This window comes from Alexandromys fortis, unplaced genomic scaffold (assembly GCF_014885135.2).
Source record: "Alexandromys fortis isolate MF-2015 unplaced genomic scaffold, M_Fortis_MF-2015_v1.1 scaffold_79, whole genome shotgun sequence".
Lineage (NCBI taxonomy): Eukaryota > Metazoa > Chordata > Mammalia > Rodentia > Cricetidae > Alexandromys > Alexandromys fortis.
In genome coordinates this window covers 7,740,135-7,762,980 of record NW_026067964.1, presented here as the reverse complement: position 1 = coordinate 7,762,980, position 22,846 = coordinate 7,740,135, and the positions used below count along the sequence as shown (strand labels likewise).

Below are 22,846 nucleotides of genomic sequence, written 5' to 3'. Positions count from 1 at the left end.
TTCCAGCTATCCAGGGAACTAGGTGTGGCAACTTGTGACTTCTTGGCCTACCTGTCCGGAATGTAACCTGGCCTACGTGACCAGGACCACGCGGCAAGATCCAGTGCCCTGCCCCCCATTCCTTACCATATATAAACTGTAACTCGTCCCTAATAAATGGAGGCTTTGACAAATCTGCTTGGCCTCCTTCTTCTGTCTTAGCTCATTCCCTTCCAGGTAGTGCCCCTCCGAGACCCTGGAATAACTGATTGCAGGGTGGGTTACAAACCCCTAGACTGAGTAACCCACCCAACGCAATCGACACTACATATGGAGGTGAGAAGTTATGGGTGCTTGTGAGCCACCATATGGGCACTGGAAATGGTATTACGTCCTCTGCGAGAGCAACAAGTGCTTTAAACCTCCGAGCCATCTCTCCAGCCCTTGCTTAATGTTTTAACACAGCACTCCACTAAGTCTTGAGCACATTTTTTGGCAGTGCTGAGGCAAAAGGAATAATCATCAAGTAGACCAATCTAAAGACGGAATCTTAAAAAAGAATGCAATATAAATTATTTAACTTTTAAAAAGCATTGGACCTCATGGCTTACAACATGCCATCCATTTATAAGAAGCTGGGAAATGACTCTGAAGAATCTTCTTGCTTAAAATCAGCAGACCTGATAAACCCCAAGGGGGATCTTTTATAGGAAATGCTGTGACAGTGTCAGTAAACATAAATCCCATCTCGAAAGCTGAAGTGAGCCACCGAGCACGTGATCAGCCAATAGAGGCAAAGTCATTCCTGCCTCTTTACCTGATGCACATTTCTGCACCAGAGAGGCCATCTGAAGAAATAAAATGTGCTAAGGGCAGAAAGTCCTTAGAATATAAACACCTGGTTCTGAATTTATGAGCTCTCTGTTTGCCCCGAGAGCTAGAGCCAACCATCTAAAAGTACAGAGAGACATCTAAGAGGATTCACAGCTGACTAGCAAACCACGGGACTCCACACAACACTGGAAAACTTGCCCCATCCTGTGTGCCCCTCACCAGCCAGGACTGGTCCTGTGATCTTGAGACAGATGAAAAGCACACCCTCCCTAACATGTAGCATCGATTTCAGAGACGGACTCTCAGCTGATAGGATCAGCAAGACACTGACACTAGTGTTTTGAAAAGGAGAGAACGGTAAGAACCAGCTGAGCCCCTGGCTACTCAGCTGGTCTGTTTCAATCGTTCTCTTGGCATCATTAAAATTTAACTGAAACTCCCTTTAAAATGCACTCTAATGGATTAAGAGAATAAAAGTTTTTAAACAATGACCTAAATTAAAAGAAAAATGCGTGTGGTTGTCTGATGTGTTAAGCCAGCACAGCGCTCACACTTGGAGCACCAGTGTTCAGTCCGTACCGTGCTTGTCATCCAAGCATGAGGACCCGAGTTCAATCCTCAGAACTCAGACAAAAGAACTGGTACAGTGCTGGGGAGGCAGAGACAGGTGCACCTCTGGGGCTCACCGGGCAGCCAACATGGCAATCTGATGATCTCCAGAACATTCAGAAAGGCTATCTCAAATGACTGATAGACAGACAGTCCCTGAGGAAAGGTCTCTGGCCTCCAGATACACACACAAACCTGTCAATACACACTAAAACAGTAAAGAAGGGAAGGAAGGAGAGGAGGGAAAATAGGGGCAAAAAAGAAAAGAAAGAAAATGAGAGACCACCAGGGCTGGAGAGATGGCTTAGCAGGTGATGGCACTAATTGCCAAGCCGCATGACCGCGCTTCCAGAAGCCTGATGGAAGGAGAGAACGTGACTCCTGCAAGGTACCTTCTGACCTCTACATTCAAGCAAGTGGCAAACACATATACAAAATAAAGAAATATAAAAGATAAAATTAGATAAATAAAAATTTAAATTTAAAAATCATCAAGTATTAGTGTTGGGTAAGTGGCATGCCTTCCTTTAGCCTTTCTAGAAAAGGAGGATTCCAAATGAAACAGAATTCAAGCCCTGAAGAATAGAAAACATGGTCTATTGACTTTATCTCAAATTAATTCTTTTTGTTTTGTTTTGTTTTGTTTTGTTTTGAGACAGGGTTTCTCTGTAGCTTTGGAGCCTGTCCTGGAACTAGCTCTTGTAGACCAGGCTGGCCTCAAACTCAGAGATCTGCCTGCCTCTGCCTTCCGAGTGCTGGTATTAAAGGCGTGTGCCACCACTATCTGACCCTCAAGTTAATTCTTGTTATATACACACAAAAACAAAATAAAGTTAGAAATAAGCATGTTTAACTTACAGGAAAGAGTCTCCTAGAGAGTGTCTTTCTGTTGTTTCACCCAAGCAAACAGCATGGTGAGAACCAAGGTGTGCGGTGGTTTCCCTGCAGGCACAGGCTAATACAGAAAGCCATCCCCCCCCCCCCCCATCCTCTGGAAGACGTTCAGACTTCATCTCACTGTGAAACTAAAGATGACACCCACTTGAGGGGTTTCTTCTCTACCTCATAAATCCCCCGCATCTTGCAGAAGTTAAAGCAACAGAGTGGATCTCAAGTGACCGGTCATGATCACAACATCTCAGCACGTATATGACTGAAGACAGTGAAGTCATCCTCAGGTGACATGGAGCTAATAATACTGTGATGTGAGGCTCAATAGAGGCTCAGTAGATGGCTCAGTAGATGACAGTCCTTGCTATCCTTACAGAGGACCTGAATTCAGTTTCCAGCACCTATGTCAGCCAGCTCCCAAATGCTTACGGGATTCTGGAGCCCTTTTCTGGCCTTCACGTTCTCTCTCTCATACACACAGACACACAAATAAAAATAAAATTTAAAAATTATACAGAGAATTGCAAGGTACAAAGAGGCCCTCCCCACCAGGTACCTGCTAGGAGGTCAGAGGGCGCGAGCCGTAGGTAGAATTACTGCTTTCCCATGACAGCACCGCTGAGGCTCCCAGGACGGACTCGCTGAGCACACACATCACACAGCAGCTCTGCTCTTCACAGCTACGCCTCAGTGTGTGGTCAGTCACACTGGTAAGAGCTCAGGACAGGGTGGGGCCTGCTCATGATCTAGGCTCACTTCAGGGCTTAGCGCTGCTCATTACTACTATGGGGTATGAGACACCAAGCAGGTTTTTGAAGCTTTCAAGGCCTGTTCCCTCATTCCGAGGACCCACGTAGGGAGGGGGCTTGAGTATGGAACACTGGCACACAGTAAGAGTCTAATAACTAAAAGCATACACTCAGTAAACACGACTGGACACCTGCCATGGGGCAAGCACAGTTCCAAGAAGGAGTTCCCACATTTACCTTCATATCTATCATCTGGGGAACCTAAGAACCCCAGCTCCCCAGTCGTAACACAGACCAATTCGATCGCAGTCGGCGGGGTTGACACAAGCATTGCGGTGGAGATCCCAGAACATTCTGAGGTGCAGAGACAGGGACACTGCTAGTGGAGGCACTGGATTCAAGCACCTTCCCAGAAGGACCTTCATATCTGCCGACTCTACTTCCAAAAATACTTGGATTTCACCAGAAAAACTGACCCTGCTTCAGCTCGAGCCCTCAACACTCCTCCATGCTCAGGAGAGCTTCACCAGCAATGCCGTGTAGCTCCCTCTACTCTGATCACGGCCCCACTGGGCTGAGATAACTCTCTCCAGCTAGCAGCCTCTGAGCCTCACCTTCGAAATCCTCCACAGAATGCACGAGCCATCACGCTCCCTTCTGGCAGCACACCCTAATACTGCTGCTGCCAAACCAAGTGGACTATCCCCAGCAATGCCCATGGCTTCTGATCTGCAAGCAGGCTTGCTCTTGACTAGTGTGGGGATGGGGATGGCTCTGTGTATTATCAGACAGTTCACTGTCAGTTATAAAATACAGTTCTCTCAAATTTAAGATGGTGAACTTGCTAGCCATGGTAACAACTTTAGTTTCAAAGCTAATATACTTTTAATTTCACAATTTTATGTTCACAGTTTAAACACATACACAAAGAAAATCCTTTCACCTTAATTTAAGCAATGGTTGGGTCACCCACTTCTTTAACTTCCTTCTCCCAAAGGAGGTTTTGGTGTGGTCTAAAACCCAAAGCAAACTCCCTCTGGTCTTCATATCAGTCTGAAAAAGATCAGAAAATAAGTTTTCTTCAATTATAGATTACAATATAATACAGTATTATATTTATGTTGCTGTTTACATGGCCTGGTTAGTCCACCTATCCTAGTTGGTTTTCAGTGTTGTGATTGAACAGAGGGCTTTTTGCATGCCAGGTAACTGTTCCACCACTAAGCATCCTCAGCCCTCCTGATTTTAAATATTGCAGATGCCCGGTATACATGGTACTCATAAGAAGTGCTCTTTAGTGTGAGGAAGGACCTCACCTGTTCACACAAGAGAAAATATAAATATATCCTATTTAAACAGCAGAGAGTGGGTAGCTTTGGGTTAACTGTGAGTAAACAATTCTGAGGGCTCTGTTGATGAGGCCACAGGAAGACTGCAGAGGTAAGTAGAGGCCATTAGTACTCCACTTCCGTCTGTTAGAACCCACACCTTGACCTAGAAGGGGCTCTAAGACACAAGTGGATGGGAGATGACTCTGCCTTAGGAACTGGATTAGAGAACTGACAGAAACAAGGAGAAAGGGGGCTGTGTCCACAGGCTGTGTAGGGAACTCCTGCAGCCTTGGGACAAACTCTCACCCTGCTTCCTGTTTCCCCTGCTGTGCAGGGCCAGGGAGAGACATCTACAACAGAATTCAGGGGGGCACAGCACCTCCACCACAGAAGGGAAACAGACAGAAATGATCCTCAAGAAAAAAGGGCTGGACGGCACAGGAAGATGAGGAAATAATAAGAATCAAACTCAAGAATCAAAAAGAAACCAGTATTTACACGGACATAATAATGAGTACTTGGAAGAGCTTGAAAGCACTTCACGTAGAAAATTCTCCATTCCTAGAATTAGTGTTTTATTTTATCTGGAATTACATTTTCTTTCTTTGCAATTTTGTTAGAACACTAGTTTATATTCCAGTTTTCCTAGTAAGAATATAAAAATGAAAGCAATAACCTGAATGTTTCCATTATGGTCTTAACTTATTGAGAAAGGGCAAGTAAGTGATGATGTAATGATGGGAGCTCATGAGATGGGATCCTAAGCTTCTTAAAGTCAAGGAGAGTATCACAACAGCATGTTTAATACGCAAATAATGGAATAAGAGGGCAGACGGTAACAAGAAGTTAAATGTGCGTAGGAAAAAAATTTGCCAATTGGATGAAGGCAATTCATCCAATTTAATTTCATATTTAACTTCATAATTTAACTTCATATTAATTTTCAAAGACAGCACCCATTCTAAGAAATATATGCTATAGAAACAGCAGAATGCTATGTCCTTCAATTACTAAAAACAATAGTCCTACAGTCTGCCCACCCCATACGGTGCTACAGTCAAGACACACCCAGGTGATAGACAGCCTGCTGCCTGGCTCCCACCTCTCTTATTTACTTACTTCCTGCAAATCATTTTAATCAACCAGCCTTCCTGTCATCCTGACCTGATTCTGTAGGATTTCCAGATTCCTTAACGTTGTTCCATTAATTCTCATAAATTCCATTCCACTTGACAGCTGCTTAAAATTCCTGAAAAAGATGAAATGTAACAAGTCCACAGGTGAGCACACACACCTTAAAGAAGTGCAGGATACTGTCTCCCACGGACGCCACTGCTGTGACACCAAAGGCAAGAACACAGAAGGGGAGGGGAGGGGACAGCGTTTCATGTTTGTTCTCATCTCCAGGAACAGAAACAGACTTTTATCACTGGCAGAAGACATGGTGGCTTCTTCAAGCAAAACTATGCAATTAGCCACAAAAATCTGTCAACACACCTAAGACCTCCCTTATTCTCTAGCATGAGATCATCTTAAACTCTTTTACCCACATTCTAATGTGTACAGCAAATGTTACTTACTCTATAATTAACAATACATATTAACGTGGGCAGTGTTTAGTGAGTGTAAAACAGAAAAGAAGCAAAAGTCATTTCTTTAAACACAGTTAAAGGATTCTAACATTCCTAATGTTCCTGAAAGTACCAGAAAAACTTAAAATTCTATATTAGCCTTGATAACTGATTTTCTTTTTTCTTTTCTTTTTTTATTTTTTCCCTTCTCTGTAGCTCTGGAGACCAGGTTGGCCTCGAACATACAGAGATCCAACTATCTCTGCCTCTGGAGTACTGGGATTAAAGGCGTGTGCCACCACCACCCAGCCTTCATAACCCATTTTAAAACACGTGTACAATTCTAATCCACACAGAGAAGTATTAATCAGCACACTGCTAATACAATTTCCCTTATCAGCGAACCCAGCAGCATTAGAACTCATTGTTTGCCAGCTTGCTTTGCTTGTTTTTGTGTCAGTTTCACTATGTAGCCCAACCTGGGCTTAAATTTGTGATCTTTGCCTCTGTCGCCCAAGCACTGTGATGACAAACATGTGCCCCACACCTCATTACTGATGGCTTCCCTTTGAGGGGAGAAGAGTAATGCTGAGTCATTAAACTAGAGGGAGTGTGTCCATGTTTACACCACATCCTCACCTCACTTCTGGGGGTAAATAAACTCCAATTTCCCAAGCCCTCACCCAGGAATACAGAGAATGGTTCTACCAAGGTCAAGAGCCCTGGGAAAGAAAACTGACCTACCACATAGTAGGAGCAATTTACCTATGGGAGTTTACTCTACCATTCAAAGGATGAGAACTCACTACTGATCAGAGGACAACAATCCTAAAGCTGACAGCACATGTGTAGCCCTTTCTTCCTCCACATAGCAGCTAATTTTCTTGAAATACAGTAATTCGGATAGCAAATACAGCATCCTTAATGGACCTAAACTCCCTGGAGGCAAGATTACCAGGTTAGCCCACTTATCTTCTGCTACCACATGGTAGGGAAGCAGTTGCTTAGTGACTGTCCCCACCTTCCTAAAGGAAAGCTGCTTAGGTTTGATCCCTTTGAGTCAGAAAGCCCCAGAAATGTCTGAAGCCCCCAAGCATAGCTATAAACCATAAAACATCACTGACAAGAAGAATCAATTAGGCAGTGTTCAACTGTATAGTTAACAGGTGTTAATGCAAATCCACAGTCAAAGATCCAAATCAGAAGGGCTGGCAGCCTGATTCTGCATTAGTGCCTAACCAGCTACTCATCTGTTTAGAAATGGAGCCAGCCATGATGCTTCCTGCCCCGATAGGCTTCACTAACTACATCCTAGCACCAATCAGTAAACATGTGGTGCCCTAATCAGACACAGATCCTTAATAGGCACTTAGTTACTACCCCAGTCATGTGAGTTGCTATAAGAAAACACCTTAGGCTTGGAAATCTGTAAACAAGAGAAGTTTACTGCTCACAGTTCTGGGGCCTGCAAGTTAAAGACCATGGATCCGACGAATTTAGAGTCTGCAAAGGTCTGTTAACACCCCACAGTGCAGCTGGGGTCCACGCGCTTCTTTTATAAAATCACTAAATGGCATTTTCACCTCCTGAGTGCCTCCCCTATCAACAACACCACAATGATAAAGAAGAGATTGGTAATTCAAATCTGAGGTTACGGAGTAGGTAAAGAAAGACTACAAAAGAAGCTATAATGTGGCATCTTGGGTTGATCCATCACTCAATACAAAAAAAGTTAAATGAAAATGTATGGAAGATTCAAAAATATTCCTCAGTTGCGCACACCCTCATACGATCAATATAATAATCCCAAGAACACAAAGTCTATACCCCGAGAAATGAGATTTGAAGTTTAAGAGTATAGAAGCATCCTCTGGTCCACTAGCTATCTTGACCCTAACAGTGAAATGCTGCTCCTACCATTTGATATTCAAGGGAACCAGGTAAGTAATGTGTTGTCACAAAACAAAAAGAGTAAAAGAACAAGAAATTTGTAAAGCTTTCTCAATACCTACCTACCAAGAAGTATCTAGGAATGTGGTGGAATTTGGTTGGACAAGGGATCAGGAAGTGGGCTTGGAGGCTACATCTGCATATAACTATGTCTTTCAATACCAACAATATGAGAAAAGATGAACCACCAAATGGCTGCTTTAGTTCACAATGCCGAATCCTTCTATCCCAATATTGCATGCAATTGTGTTTGTTTGGTTGGCCATGGGCTTTTTGTTGCAGTTTTCCTTTTTGTTGTAATTGAAGAAGAAATTTAAATTTCAAATTGAATGCACTAAAGAGGTGTTTCATTAAGCCAACATCTCTACTGACTTAAATAAGATACCAACCAGTGGCAATCCTCAGCCAAACTGATTCCTAAAGCACAAAAATACAGCATTAAGGACTTGCTGTGCTCTGGGAATTTCTCAAATTTGGGGTGGGAAGAATTCTGGGGTGGAGCTTGACTATTTCTTCCAAACACAAAAGAAATTTCCTTCTTGCCACTGCCTGTTTCCAGGGGAAATTCTATACATTTTGAAGATTTTATCTGCGAGCATCCTCGGGTACTCAACAGTATATCATATATAATCACTGGTCTAAAATATTCAAGCAATTCTGAATTATTGATACTCACAGAAGATGCCAAAGTATGTGTGCTTCAATATGAGCCTCATAAGCAATATCTAACCAGAGCTCATGCTGTGTGAATCTGGACAGAGATGTTATGAGCCATATGGGAAAAGACTTCATTAATATTTCAGCAACAAAAATATACAGGGTGTTCTCTGTCCTCGAGCTTTATAAGAGGGGAAAAATAAAATTGGCAAAACTTGCTGAGGTGATGTGAGGGGTTTTATTACTCTTACTCTATTTTCGGGGGTGGGGGGAGAAGAAGCCCATCTTTTTGAAGAGTAGTCAAAATGCACTACCTTACCTCTGTAGTGGTGAATGGTCAACCAACTACAGAGAGCCAATTCAAATACTATTTTAACAGAAATGGAAATCAAAACACTCTCCTGTGGCACACCTGAAAGAGCAGAGGATCTCTATGGTTCTTGGGGTGAATGGATTCACACTGACCTGACTCTGGGCCACCTAGTAATCTGTGAATTGTGAGACTGTATGGGAGAAGAGAACCTCAGTCTCGCTGCACTTTCACTTCTACTTGATCCAAACAAGCAAACAACCAACGCTAACATTTCCTTGATGCTACCAGCAAACCTATTAAAGAGGGAAGCAAAGGCAGATACCCAGTGCAGTGCCAGAGCCACCTACCAGGTTCAGAGAGTGGGGGAAATCCATTGCCAGCTCTACATCGCACAGAGTACTGAGAAAACAAACAACCCAGTCAATGAGAGTGGGGGTTAGATGTAAACAGGGATCTCAAAAGAAGGAAAAAAAATAGCTAAGAAATATCTGTTAAAGTGGTCAACACGCTTAGCAATCAGGACAATGTAAATTAAAACTAATTTGAGATTTCACCACACCCCAGTTAAAATGGCAAAGATTAAGAGAACAAATGGCCGCAAAGGCTGACAGGTGTAGAACACACTCCCTTCTCCACCATTGGTGGAGTGCAAACTGCTACAGTCACTGGGAATGCATGGACTTTGACGCTGACTGCAGTGAGCTTATGGATCACTGCGGAGCTGATGGTCTTGTCTGCCAGTCCGTGAATCCGGGGTGCTCTTTAATTCTTTTCGACAATTTTTATAGTTTTCTGGAAATAAGACTTTGATTTTTGTTACATTCACTCTTATTCTACTTGAAGTTCTAACATAATAAATCCTAATAAGAGCTACCAAAAATGAAAACAAATACATTTCCAACGATAAGAAAGTCAACTCCTTCAGAATTTCAGAATGTAGCAATCCCCGAATTCTGTCATCACGATGCTGGGCAGCTTCCCATCACTGGGACAAAACACCAGTGCTGACTGTTTGTGCGGAAGGTTGGGTTTGGCTCACAGTTTTAGAGGCATGACAGTCACATGATGGTCACATGGCTCCATGACATTTGGGCCTGCATCCAGACACTACTGCAGGACTAGGAAACAATGACAGAGTCAAGAGCAAGGATGCCAATATCCTCTTCGGGGGTGCATCCCGGATACTCTCCCTCCACTGAGCCCTTTCTCACAAAGGTTCCATGGCCACCCAATAATATGGACTTGGGATCTGACTCTTAGAACATGTGCTGTTGGGCACACTCCACACCTAATCTACAGCAATAACTCTCTAGCATTACTGTCTCTGTGCACTGCTATGGGGACTAGCTCTAGAACGAACCTAGTTAAATTCTAAAAACAATTCTCTAACTTCAGAAATAGTGTTATTTGACAAAACCCCATTTCACCTGTGCTTATAAACAATTCCTGAGATGTGGGTTTGGGGTTTGTTTGTTTTTTATGCCACCTAAAACTCTGCTGTGAAGACATAGCAACCTTTCACTGAGTGCAAACCAGGGTCTCTAGGATACACAGCAATTTCTGTGATAGCTAAGCAAAGCAAAATCCAATTTAACTGTTGCCTGACAGCATAGCCCTTGAAGAGACAGTCCACAAGTTCAGCAACATCAGACTGTAACGTGACTATTTTCCCAAAGCATAAAGTCTAAGAATTACACTTTCGGAATTGCCATCCAAGGGAAGCTGCTTGCCACGTATGGACCCCACAACTGCCCTTCATATTCAAGCAGAACAGTACCAGTCCGGTCACCATCTTCATGTGTGCATCTTGGTTTCCATTGACATTTCAGCAATTGTGAGTCAAGTCTACCTTGAGATAAGCAATGACTTCCTTTTCTCATTAACTTCGTCTTTACTGCCTGCCTACAGAGGGCTGTTGGGGGTGTACACAAGGGAGGGCCTGTCACTTTGAAGCTTTTATATCTTTTTTGTCTTTGGTGGTATGAAATCACTGAAAAGACAAACAATTAGAGGTGCACCAAGTCACTACTAGAGCCAGCTCCTGATCATTTCACAAAGGTACCTCCAAGTACAGAGAAAATGCCACACTTCCACATACATGCAAAGGAAAAACTCAGCTTCGCTCAATTTAATCAAAAGATCCACGATATAATTCAAATAAAGTTTTTCAAAGTTTAGTACACAGAGAAAGTTCATCTTCTATTACTTGGAGCTACTATTCTTCTAACTAAATACAAGAGGGCATCCCTTTTCATCTAGTCCTAAACACCCAGAGCCTGGTTTACAACAGAAACTTCCTCATCCAGTGTCTGCTTCATTCACAGGCTCCTGCTGGGCAAAAGTCAGAAGGCCAGTGTCTTCTCACCCATTCTCCATGGCCAGCCACATAACTGAACCTATTTAATAAGTCTCTCTTTGGAGCTTAAAGTAGAGTCCAATGAGATACAATCCTAGGCCTCTAACCTTAAAAATATAACTTTGCAGTTTCACTAAAACATGGAATGGATAATTTTGTCAGGCTGCCTGGACTGTTAGGACATAGAGAGCCCCTTGTGGGTGTTTGCAATGGTTTCCAAAGACCAGGAGACCAGGGAAGCTCTGGCCTCATGAGCAGACTAACCCTGGATGTGCTCACAGTGTGATGCTTTACTAGAGGGTGTGAAGGGAGGGAGCTGGGCTGCGTGAGGCTGTGAGTCCCAGTGCCAGTACACCCTCCCCACCATGACACACTAACACCTTTCAGGTATGTTAGGCACAATGATGAAAAGTTATTATTGCACATATATAGAATAATCTATGCACAGATTTAAAAATCCCACTACACTACCTCCTCTTCCAAGTCTTGTTTTCCTTTCTTCTCCATTGGGGAGAGGGGTGGGAATCACCGCTCTGAAACTGCTCATCATCCCCATCCATTTCTCACTGCTTTCTTTAAATATGTTCTGTTAGAAGCTTCTAACTTTATATGATAAAATGTGTGACTCTTTTTATCAGCCTGAGCTTTGGCTTGAATCACTGTTAATAAAGATTTTAATGAAGATCACACAGGCCATTTTCGTGGCCTTACATTATTCTGCACAAATATGAAACAATAATATCCTTTCCTGTTGGTGGGCATTTAGGTGGCTTAAATAAGACAAAACTATTTCCAGGGAAATGATGGCTTATTTTATTAAAACACACACCAAAAGCAGCACAAGATTCCCATTCTGCTCTTCCTCCATTCTCCGCAGCCAACCTTGAACTCCACCATTTCTTTGTTATAAACTTCAGGTAATACTGTTTCACTGAGCTAGCTCCTTCTTGATCCACCATCTTTGCAGAATGGGAAGGAGCTTGCTCATGCAAGATGTAGACACCAACAAGCTGGTGAAGGTGCAATACAGAAAGGCAAGAGAATTTCCAATGCCATCTGGCACCACTGGTTATGAAGATGGTGTTTTCCTGTTTCTCCTGCCATAAGTTGGGAAGAAACTCCTTTTGTGTCTCTGACTACTAACATCTGGACAATGTCAATGATATGATGGCATCAATACATATGTGATGTGGGATTCCCCTCTGTATGCTGTGAATATGTTTTATTACTATTGGTTAATAGAGAAGCTGCTTTGGCCTATGACAGGGCAGAATAAAGCTAGGCAGGAAAACTAAACTGAATGCAGGGAGAAAGAAAGCAGAGTCAGGCAGACGTCATGTAGCTGCCTAAGGAGGGAGATGCCATACAGTTACCAAAGGAGACAGACGCCAGAACCTTACTGGTAGGTAACAGCCTCAAGGTGGTACACAGATTAATAGAAATGGGTAAATTTAAAATGTAAAAGTTAGTTAATAAGAAGCCTGAGCTAATAGGCCAAACAGTATTGTAATTAATAGAGTTTCAGTGTGATTATTCGGGCCTGGGCAACCAGGAAATAAATGAGCAATCTTCTCTTACACATATGTGTTAAACAATTTAATTAATTAATATTAACCAGTAAATATTAAAGACACAAATTGATATCTGCCCTCAAGACCTGCTTCTCAACCTAGGGGTGCAGCTGGGTGTAAAGCACTTGCTTGGCTTGTGAGAAGCACTGGATTCTACCTCCCGCACTGAGAAGAAATACCCCAATAGGAAAGCTACTTCTGGGTACTATAGACTACTTTAGTGCCCAAGTCATAGCCCTATTGATCCAACTATTCCTAATTCTCCTAAATTTAATAGTGCCTAAGTTGTGTATCTGAACTTCCTGCAAACTGAAAATACATATGGCGCTCTATTTTGAAGAAAACATTTAATTCTCTTGTAGCATGATCAAAACAAATCATCAAGTTGAGATGCAAGACTGGTCAGTCAGCCCTAGAAAATTCATTAATTCTTAAAGAACTCAGATTCCCAAGAGCAATTCCAGAAAGGGTCAAGACCTGTGCTGACCTGCTCACCACCACATTCTAGGATTGGGTTTCTCTGTTTCCCTTTTAGCACTGCCCTTCTCATACTGCATGGTACATTTTCAAATAAGTCATCGCCACCAAGTCCTTGTCTCAGCTTAAGAAAATACTAGCTTCATATAGAAACCTAAATTTAACCACAAATCTTCAGATTTTATGGCCAGCCAGTAAAACTTGAAGCCTTTCAGAACAGATTGCTTTCCTATTGGAAAACACAAGGTTCCATGCTCTGTTCTGGTTCACCCCTCAGGGAATATAAGAGTCACTGCTAAGTATTAGTGCTAGTGTTTCAGGACCCTCTTCTAGCTTGGTCAAGGAAGCTTCAAAGTTCCCAAAGGGAACAAGGGACATTCCTAACATCCTTGGAAAGTGTAAAGCAAGCTAATTATTTTACCTGGAGTATTTTTAATAAGGTAAATATTAAATCAAAAATAAGACGGTTTTGTCTTAGAACATCAGTTAGCAGGTTTGAAATTTCTAAAATCTACAAACTTGATCACTCTTATGAAAACCTCTAAAGTAATAGCTGGCCACTTTATCTCCAACTTTTAATTAACTAAAACCAAGAATAAGAAAATAATACTTTTTAGAGCTATTTAAATTTTTGTCTTTTATTCTTTTCAAGTTCATGCATGGGTGGTATACAGGTATGTAACAAGTTTGTATGTGTGTGGATGCGCATGCAGTTGAGCGTGCACATGTAGACATTCACATCGGTTCTGAGAACATGAACTCTTGGTCCAACTGCCTGAGAAGCAAGTGCTTGAACTCTGAGGTGTGTCCCCAGGCTCCAGAAAAGGTCAAAATTTATCCATCCTTTGTAATACTAGTTCTTACTCTGGTCAGAAGTATAGTATTATAGTGAGAATAACATATTACATATCTATAACAAACACAATTTGACAGTATAATAACTATCTTTATTATTCCAGCAACAGTACAAGGTAGTTCATCCTTGAACTCCAGTGATAAGCCTGAGTATAATCCCTACTAAGGTAGCTTGAATAAAAAACGGTTCCCATAGGCTCATATATTTGAATGCTTAGTCACCAGGGATTAGAAGGGTTAGGAGGTGTGGCCTTGTTGGAGGAAGTGTGTCACTGGAGGGTGGACTTTGAGGTTTCACTAGACCCCAGTGTCTTTCTCTGCCACTACCTGTGGATCAGGATGTAAAGTTCTCAGATACTTCTCCAGTACCATGCCTACTTGTATACTGCCATGCTCCCCTCCATGATGAAAGGGACTAACCCTATGAAACTGTAAGAAAGCCTCCAATTAAATGCTTTCTTTGATAAGAGTCACTTTGGTCATGGTGCCTTTTCACAGCGATAGAACAGCAACCAAGACCCTACCAAATGTGTCATACAAAATATTTGTACAATAATTCTCCCATCTTTTTTTTTTAATTCAAGATTTTGAGACATTACTTACTCTGGTTTGGATAGTATCTTTTCCAGGTTAAATTCCTTGAGGTACCTTATTATGGCAGCCAAGGAGCAGATCACAGGCTTCTCCAAGTTAATGACACCAGAGAAACTCTGAGAGCCTAAAAACAGAATAAGCATCCTCAGTATTATTACTACCAATAAAAATACATTAAATAAGTTTCATCTATAAAAGTAATAACTAATATCATGCATACTAGGCTTGTATTTTTTTTTCCTTTTTTGGATTTTTCGAGACAGGGTTTCTCCGTAGCTTTTTTTGGTTCCTGTCCTGGAACTAGCTCTTGTAGACCAGGCTGGCCTCGAACTCCCAGAGATCCGCCTGCCTCTGCCTCCCGAGTGCTGGGATTAAAGGCATGCGCCACCATCGCCCGGCTTAGGTTTGTATTTTTAAACCAAACTGTGATTACAAATAAATAACTTGTGGTGTGGGCAAAAAAAGACAGTTCTTGATAGACTAAATCATTTTTGAAAATAACATACTTTTTTCAAATCAGAAAAAACATTTAAATACTTTCACTATAAATAATCTGAACTACATGCCACAATGTGCTTATAAGAAGGTAAATTGACAAACATTTGTAATAGTTAAAAAAGAAACTTCAATCAACCTAAATAAAATCCATAGGGCAAGGATGAAATAAATTTTGTTAAATCCAGATTATGACATGCCTCCTTTGAGAGAATACTGACAGTAGTTCAGCCGACATGAAGGCTGTCTATGGCACATCACTACAGGCGTGGGAGAGACGTGCGCAGTCACCCTCATCCCTCCCCATGAATATTACAACAGCTTCCCATCCAGTCACCTGCTCCACCCTTACCCTATGAGTATACTTAATGCAACCAAAGGAATTCTTTTTAACATGGATAGGAGATCATTAGACGACTTCACTCAAAATAGTCCAACACCCACCAACTCAGCACTAGCTATCATCAAGTCTGAAACCACCAGGCCTACAGGATCTCTCATCCATCTTCTAGTGATAAGCTCTCTCCTCCTCTTCCCCTGCGTTACCCCGTCCAGTGTGCGGACTCCTCCCCTACCCCCACCAACACTGAGTCCTGTGAGCTCTTTTGTGCTCACTGCTGCCTCTGTATGTCAGGATGGCTGCCCCTCCCACCTCCTCACTCTCTGTCCACATCTCTGTCACACACCATCTCAGCAAGGCTTTCCTTTGCTATCCCGTAAACAGTTCTACCTTACTTGCTGCCTAGCATTTACAACCACATAACAAGCTAACTATGAATGTTACACAGACACAAATAGGTTTATTCATAAGACAATTCTTACGGATGATCCTGTTGTGGAATATTAATTTAGGGTGTGTTACATTTGTTTATGCTTGTTTAATGATGCAATGACATGTTACATTTGCTTGATTAAAATTAACCTGCGGTCAGGAGGCTGAGTCAGCAACTAGCTGGGGGAAGTGGTAGGAAAGAACCACGTGTAGCTAGGGTTCTTAAGTGGGGGTGGAGCCGAAGGAGGGCCGGTTTTAAGGGAGACAGGATCTAGAAGAGGAGGTTAGCTACTTGTTATCTAGCCTCTCCAAACAAGCAGAATTTCACCTCAGCCTTTGAATCCTGAGTTCTACAGAGGGATAGAGATCTAGATAAAATTCTTTTAATGGCTGTGATAAGCGTAAGGGAAGGGAATTCCGGCCTGGCCACAGCCAGTGAGGTGGAAGCTCTACTAGTAGCTTCAGAGTTGCAACTGCCTATTATTAGGACAGCATTGCTTAAGAGGCAGCTACTGAATTTAATGAAAACAACATGATACCAAACTGTCAGTGATCACCCCTTCATAGACAAGTGACAAGGGCAGGAACTTCTCCATATGTCTTTATACACAACTGTGTTGTCTGACATTTTTTACAGAAATTAATAGGTATTACAATATGCCCTTTGTAGTGATGCAATGCTTGATCAGTTAGGTAAAGCTGTTCATAAACCTAGGGCAGTAGTTGTCAACCTGTGGGTCATGACCCCTTTAGGGGTCAAACAACCCTTTCACAGGGGTCACCTAAGACAATCAGCAAATACAGATATTTACATTTCGATTCCTAACATTAACAAATCACAATCGTCTTAAAGAAGCAGTAAAATAATGCTGGGGTCATGACAACATGAGGAGCTGTATTAAAGGGTCTCGGCATTAGAAAGGTTGAGAGCCACTGACCTAGAGTGTAAAAATTGAAGAGCAGCCCTTCTCCTTCAACTGAGAACTTACTTTAACCTTCTAGTTCGATTTTCCTGGAAACGGATTGTTAGGAGATAGCCCGGTCTCCAGTAAAAATGATCTGAATTCAGTGACATCTGACTTAGAAAGAAACATACTCAAATCCAGAGTGTTGGCCTTCCCTGCATGCAATGACTCTTACAGTCTAGCAAGTGCCTTACAGAGCTCCATCAGAAGATTCCTGATGCGCATGGATCTTCTAAACCAGGCAACCCACACCCACAGAAGAGCCTCTGCCCCTCACATATAAGCCATCACCTGGTGCCGTGGACTTCCATGAGCATGCCTCACACCAAGAGGACATGTGCCTTGTGGGCAGGCTGTTTTCCATCCCACAACTTCCTCTAAGTCAATCTGAGGCTCAGAAAGGATTGTGGTGTCTTATATGTTTAATGAAACCTAAGGCGAACCCTTGATTCTAGTTCATACTGCTTTCAGAAGTGACATACGGTCTCAGACATTCATTAAATTTGATTTAAAGGCATATGAAACTAGACAATGATGCCCTGGTGGTGGGGAAATGACAAGACAGCAAGGCTTAAGCAGGGGCTAGCGACAGGGCTAACGACAAGTGTTCTACAGTGTGTGGCAAGGACAGGTTTCGTCCCTGTAGGGTATAATGGGGGTGGAGAGAGGGCAAATCTGTCCTGAGAGAACAAGAAGTCCCTTTTCACCTTGCCAAGCCTGCAACTGAAGCTAACACAACCTAGAGTGACAGGAACAAAAATCATACCCCACATATGGGTCTGGTCACCAATGTGCTGACCCTGTAATTCTGGTAACCACCCTTTCAAAATGCTAAGTTTTGTCACAATATTTATCAAACTGCAAATTATGTAAAGCAACGGCATGAGCCATCTTTAAAGATGGAGAAGGGTTAGCCGACTACACCTGCACTAAAAAACACTTGTCTACACCAGCGGGTAACAGAACAGTCCCAAATGAAGACATCTGTGAGACAGTACAAATGGTGTCCGCATGCTATTGGGCTGCTTTTCTGGTTGTGGCTGGTTGGAGCTGTTTGTTTTTTGTTGTTCTTGTTCTTTTCTGCCGAGACAGGATTTGGCCCACTGAACCAGGCGAGGCTGGCACTAGAAAGACTCCTGCCTCAGCCTCCTGAGAGCTGGGTGGACAGACTTGTGCCAAGCAGGCCCAACTACAGTGGTATTCCAGATGAGCCCATGGCCAGTGGGGAGGGTGGGGCTGCCCTCGGATGCTCCCACATACTACTAGTCGCTTCCCACACGTCACTAACCGAAAGCCATGCTCACCTTTACCCACAGCTGGTACTGGTGCAATTAAGGACATGGCTAACATCAATAAAATACTTACCCCTGCTGTCAGCCACCTCTCGGGCATAAAACTCTGTAACTGCCTGGAAAGCGTGGCTGTATTCAAAGTAAGTGTTATCCATCCTCTCTACTCGAATCCTGTCATACCGCACGCTGAAAAGAAAGAAATTGAAATCTCAAAGAATTACCCATTATCTTGAATTATCTATATTAAGATATCAATCTTGAACAATAACAACAAAAGGCAGACTCGTTCCTTATTGCCTTCGGCACACGCTGAGGACCATCTGAAAAGCACTCATTGCAAAGGACCTCACCTGCTACTCATCCTCTGGGACTTCACACCGAGCACACTAGCTGCTCCATACTGAGTATCAAGAAACTCGCTGACATTAGAGGCAACTGAACCAGAAATGTTAAGGGAGAGAATTTAAGAAGCATTTTAATTTGATCACATGAATTGTTTAGGAATTCTAGGAAACTCAGCGCTGAGCAGCTCTTTCTTGGGGAGCACCTCCGCCCGGCTGGCTTTGTGCTGAGTGCAGCTTCATCCTAGTCAACTATATAGTCCATTTCCCTCAGGTCAGTACTCACTCCTACGTGACCTTTTAAAATGTGAATAAAAGTTTTTCACAAATAAACAAAATCCCACAATCCATACTGGATGGCTCATTTTCCATTTTTCCTGACTCCCTCCCCTCTTCATCTTCCCTTTCTCCTATAACTGGATGGCTGCTATCACCTCACAGCCCAGGTAGACCCTTCCAGTCTTTACTGTTCATCTGACCAGACACAAACACACACCACAGGCTTATATAACCTATTCTTCACTGTATTACCAACAAATAATATGCCTCTATACCCATCTTGCTTTCCTAGACAATATTTCTCTAAATTCTTTCCATATGTAAATGACTTGTCTATAATTCATTCTTTTAAATGGCGAAAAATATGCCATAGTACTTATTTGTTGCAATTTATTCAAGCACGTCCTCGTTGCTTGATATCCACTCAGAGTTAACAGTTCGTTATATATTATGTTCAAACACTTTATTCTGAAATAGTAATATATCAGACACAGCTGAGCCCCAGTCATTCACCCAGTCACAGTTCTCTAGCACACGAGGATACAAACACAGCCATGACTTTAGCGTGCTCTTAGGCCCTGCAGCATGTTGCAGAGGCCCGTGCCTCCAACATCCCGAGAGCTGTTTACTAAATCTGGACCATTTGCTTTGGGACACAAGGCTACACTTCTAAGATCTGCACAGGCATATGCTGTTTAGTGATATATTTCTATGTATTTCATTAATTCTTATATGTTCTAATAAAATTGATATTTGTCTTTCAATTTATTTGAACTTATTTTTGTAGCTAACATGTGGCAGAAACACAATTTGACTCCATATAACTAACCATCAGATATACTCACAGAGCATTCTGTCCTGTCTGAACAATTCACAACGCTCCTCCACCACCTGTTTCACATCCCTCTAGGTTTGTGACCTACTTCAGTTCACTCCACTGATCTTTCTGTTCATCTGTATCTCACACCACAGGGCTCTATTTCTGTGCTGTGTTATACCTTGTTCTCCAAGCTCACGTGTTCTTGGGCCTCTGATTTTCCTCACAAATTTCCAGTTCATCTTAGCCTGTGAAGTTGTTTGTTTTTACTTTCACTCCCTAATCTTTTACTCTTTGGGGACCCGCCGCCACCAGCTCACAAATAAATCACTCACAGGCAGGCTTATTCTTACTTACAAATGCCCAGCCTTAGCTTGGCTTGTTTCTAGCCACCTTTTCTAAACTTAAATTATCCCGCCTACCTTTGCCTCAGGGCTTTTTCCTTTTCTTACTTCTGTGTAATCTTACTTGCACTCTTACTTTGTGGCTAGCTGTGTGGCTGGGTGACTGGCCCCTAGCTTCCTCTCGCCTCCCTTTCTTGCTCCTTCTCCTCTCCCCCAGATTTTTCCTTCTAATTATCCTCTCTGCCTGCCAGCCCTGCCTGTCCTTTCTCCTGTCTCCCTATTGGCCATTCAGCTCTTTATTAAATCATCAGGTGTTTTAGACAGGAAAAGTATCGCAGCTTCACACAGTTAAACAAACGCAGCATAAGCAAAAGCAACTCATCTTTGCATAATTAAACAAATGTTCCACAGCAGAAACATAAGTAACACACCTTGAAATAATATTCCCTGACAAGCCAATTTCACAAAAAAATCTTTACTGAGATTTTGACTGAGTATGTAACAACTGATTTACAGAGAAATGTTACCTTCACCAGAATGCTCACTGTTAGAGGTGGCATTTTCTACTTACATCTCTAATAGTCAACAATAGCATGCTATAATTATTTCCAGGCTACATAATCTGTAACTATATAGATTAATATTCTAATATTAATCATTTCTAATATTCAACAATAGCATGCTATAATTATCTCCAGGGGGTTCTACAGTCCATTGGCTCTGCTCATTCCAAGTACACACCCATGGTGTGGAGTTCAGCATCAGGAATTCTTTTGCACACTAAAGTCAGTCTAGACACATTAAGTCAGAGTGGCTGACACAGAGAAACAAGACAATAGGAAGGGATAGTGTCGGCTGCTCCAGAGCCTGTCTGGGCTAGGAACCCTACAATTAGAGAGCTGTTTAGAAAGCCAGAGTAGGACCCTGCATCATGATGCATTAGAGAGTCTCTTGGCTTTCTGCTTTTGCTCTTTGTGCAACCCTTCTTTGTCTCTCCATGAAACTTAAGGGAATTCTTGAAATAATCCCCTGCACAGGCTATAGGAAGCTTCTACTTTTCTGTCTATAATGAAATTTCTTTTGAATAGGGAAATTCTAAGGTCTGATTTGAAAGTTTCACCAGTTAAACAACAGCCTGACACTGAATACAATCTGCTGAACAGAGGAGGTAAATCCTAGAAGGAAACTCAGGATGGAGAAAGAGACAGCTTATTTATACTTATTCCTGCACCACAAAATAATCACGAACATAAAATCTCTTATGTGGACATATGGCATGTATTACTCAGGTTTTTATTCTCAGTTTATCTAAAATGATAGACAACAACGCACTAGACATAAATGGATGACACATACCCCCAATGCTGGTAGAAATAGACAAACCATTTTACAAATTCAAAAAATCATTATAATAATTTTATTACTTTTCTTAATCAAAAATATAACTGGCAATTTTTTGTTTTAAAAAATAGTCTTTAAAAAACACAACTTTGTAAGAAATAAAACCTCACACACCATTTTTACATCTCTTCAAATACTGCTATGAAAACAGAGAATAGAATGGCCAAAACCTACAAATGATATATTATAGCTGCACAGTACCCTTAAGAATTCCAAATGCAAGCTAGTGGGATGAGCAGCAATAAGATTCATGTGCTATTTGCAGCCATGTGGGAAAGAAACAGAAACACCAACGTATCAGAGACCAAACAGCAAGCACAGTCACTGCAAAATGTAGCAAGAGGTGAGTAGCTGAAAGCACGGTGAGAGCCGTACAACCAACTGACCAGGAGCACGGGTGAGAGCCGTACAACCAACTGACCAGGAGCACGGGTGAGAGCCGTACAGCCAACTGACCAGGAGCACGGGTGAGAGCCGTACAACCAACTGACCAGGAGCACGGGTGAGAGCCGTACAACCAACTGACCAGGAGTGAGGACCGTACAACCAACTGACCAGGAGCACGGTGAGAGCCGTACAACCAACTGACCAGGAGTGAGAGCCGTACAACCAACTCACCAGGAGCAGGGTGAGAGCCGTACAGCCAACTGACCTGGAGCACACATAGTCCCCTGTAAGGTGTGGAGGGACCAGAAACTGTGAACTGACAAAGCTATCAAGTACTTGGTGAGAAGGGGTTTTATGTGTGTGCAAGTACACATGTATGTTTGTGCATGTGGAAAACTGAGGTCACCCTCAAGCATCCTTCCTCAGGAATGCTGCCCACATTATTTCTGAGGTGAAGTTTCCCTTTGGTTGAAGCTCAACCCACTAAGCTAAGCCAGCTGGCCAGCAAGCTGGGACCCACCTATCTCTGCCTCCCCAGTGCTCGGATAGCAAGCAGAAACCACACTGAGCTTTTTAAACTGGGATTCTGGGATCAAACTTGAGTTCTCAATTTACCAATGGAGACTCTCCCTAGTCACAAAAGTGCTTCTTGGAAACAAGATCTCACTCTGTAGAGATGCTCTCATTAACAGAATAATCCCAAGTGAGTAGACAAGAGATAAGAGTCAAAGTAATGAAGAAAGGACACGGCAGGAACAACGTACAGCAGTCACTGTGCTAAGTCAGACACAAAACCAATGACGACACAAGGTAAAATTCCCTATGTGCAAAATTCTAGCAAAACCAAAATCAACAAATAATTAGTAATCACTGGGGCCAATGGTGGGGACAACTTCAAAGAGACTTGAGATATTTGACAGGATTCTATAACTGGACTCAACGTGAGCACGGGAGGACCACAGTCCATACTTGTGTATTTAAAGAAAGTGAGCTATTTATAAAAATGATTACCTTAA

The 22,846-nt window shown here is 42.4% G+C and overlaps 1 protein-coding gene across 2 annotated transcripts in view; it reads right to left on the bottom strand.

Moving 5' to 3' along the window:
* Msh3 (mutS homolog 3) overlaps window positions 1-22,846 on the bottom strand; it is a 144,269-nt gene that overhangs the window by 77,817 nt on the left and 43,606 nt on the right. For both annotated transcript variants that reach the window (XM_050153768.1, XM_050153769.1), the window contains exons 9-12: window positions 18,335-18,447; window positions 14,747-14,861; window positions 5,558-5,642; window positions 4,006-4,115 (exon numbers count right to left, since the gene is read on the bottom strand). In XM_050153768.1, the coding sequence (XP_050009725.1) occupies window positions 4,006-4,115; window positions 5,558-5,642; window positions 14,747-14,861; window positions 18,335-18,447 (423 nt within the window). The remainder of the gene's footprint in view (window positions 1-4,005; window positions 4,116-5,557; window positions 5,643-14,746; window positions 14,862-18,334; window positions 18,448-22,846) is intronic.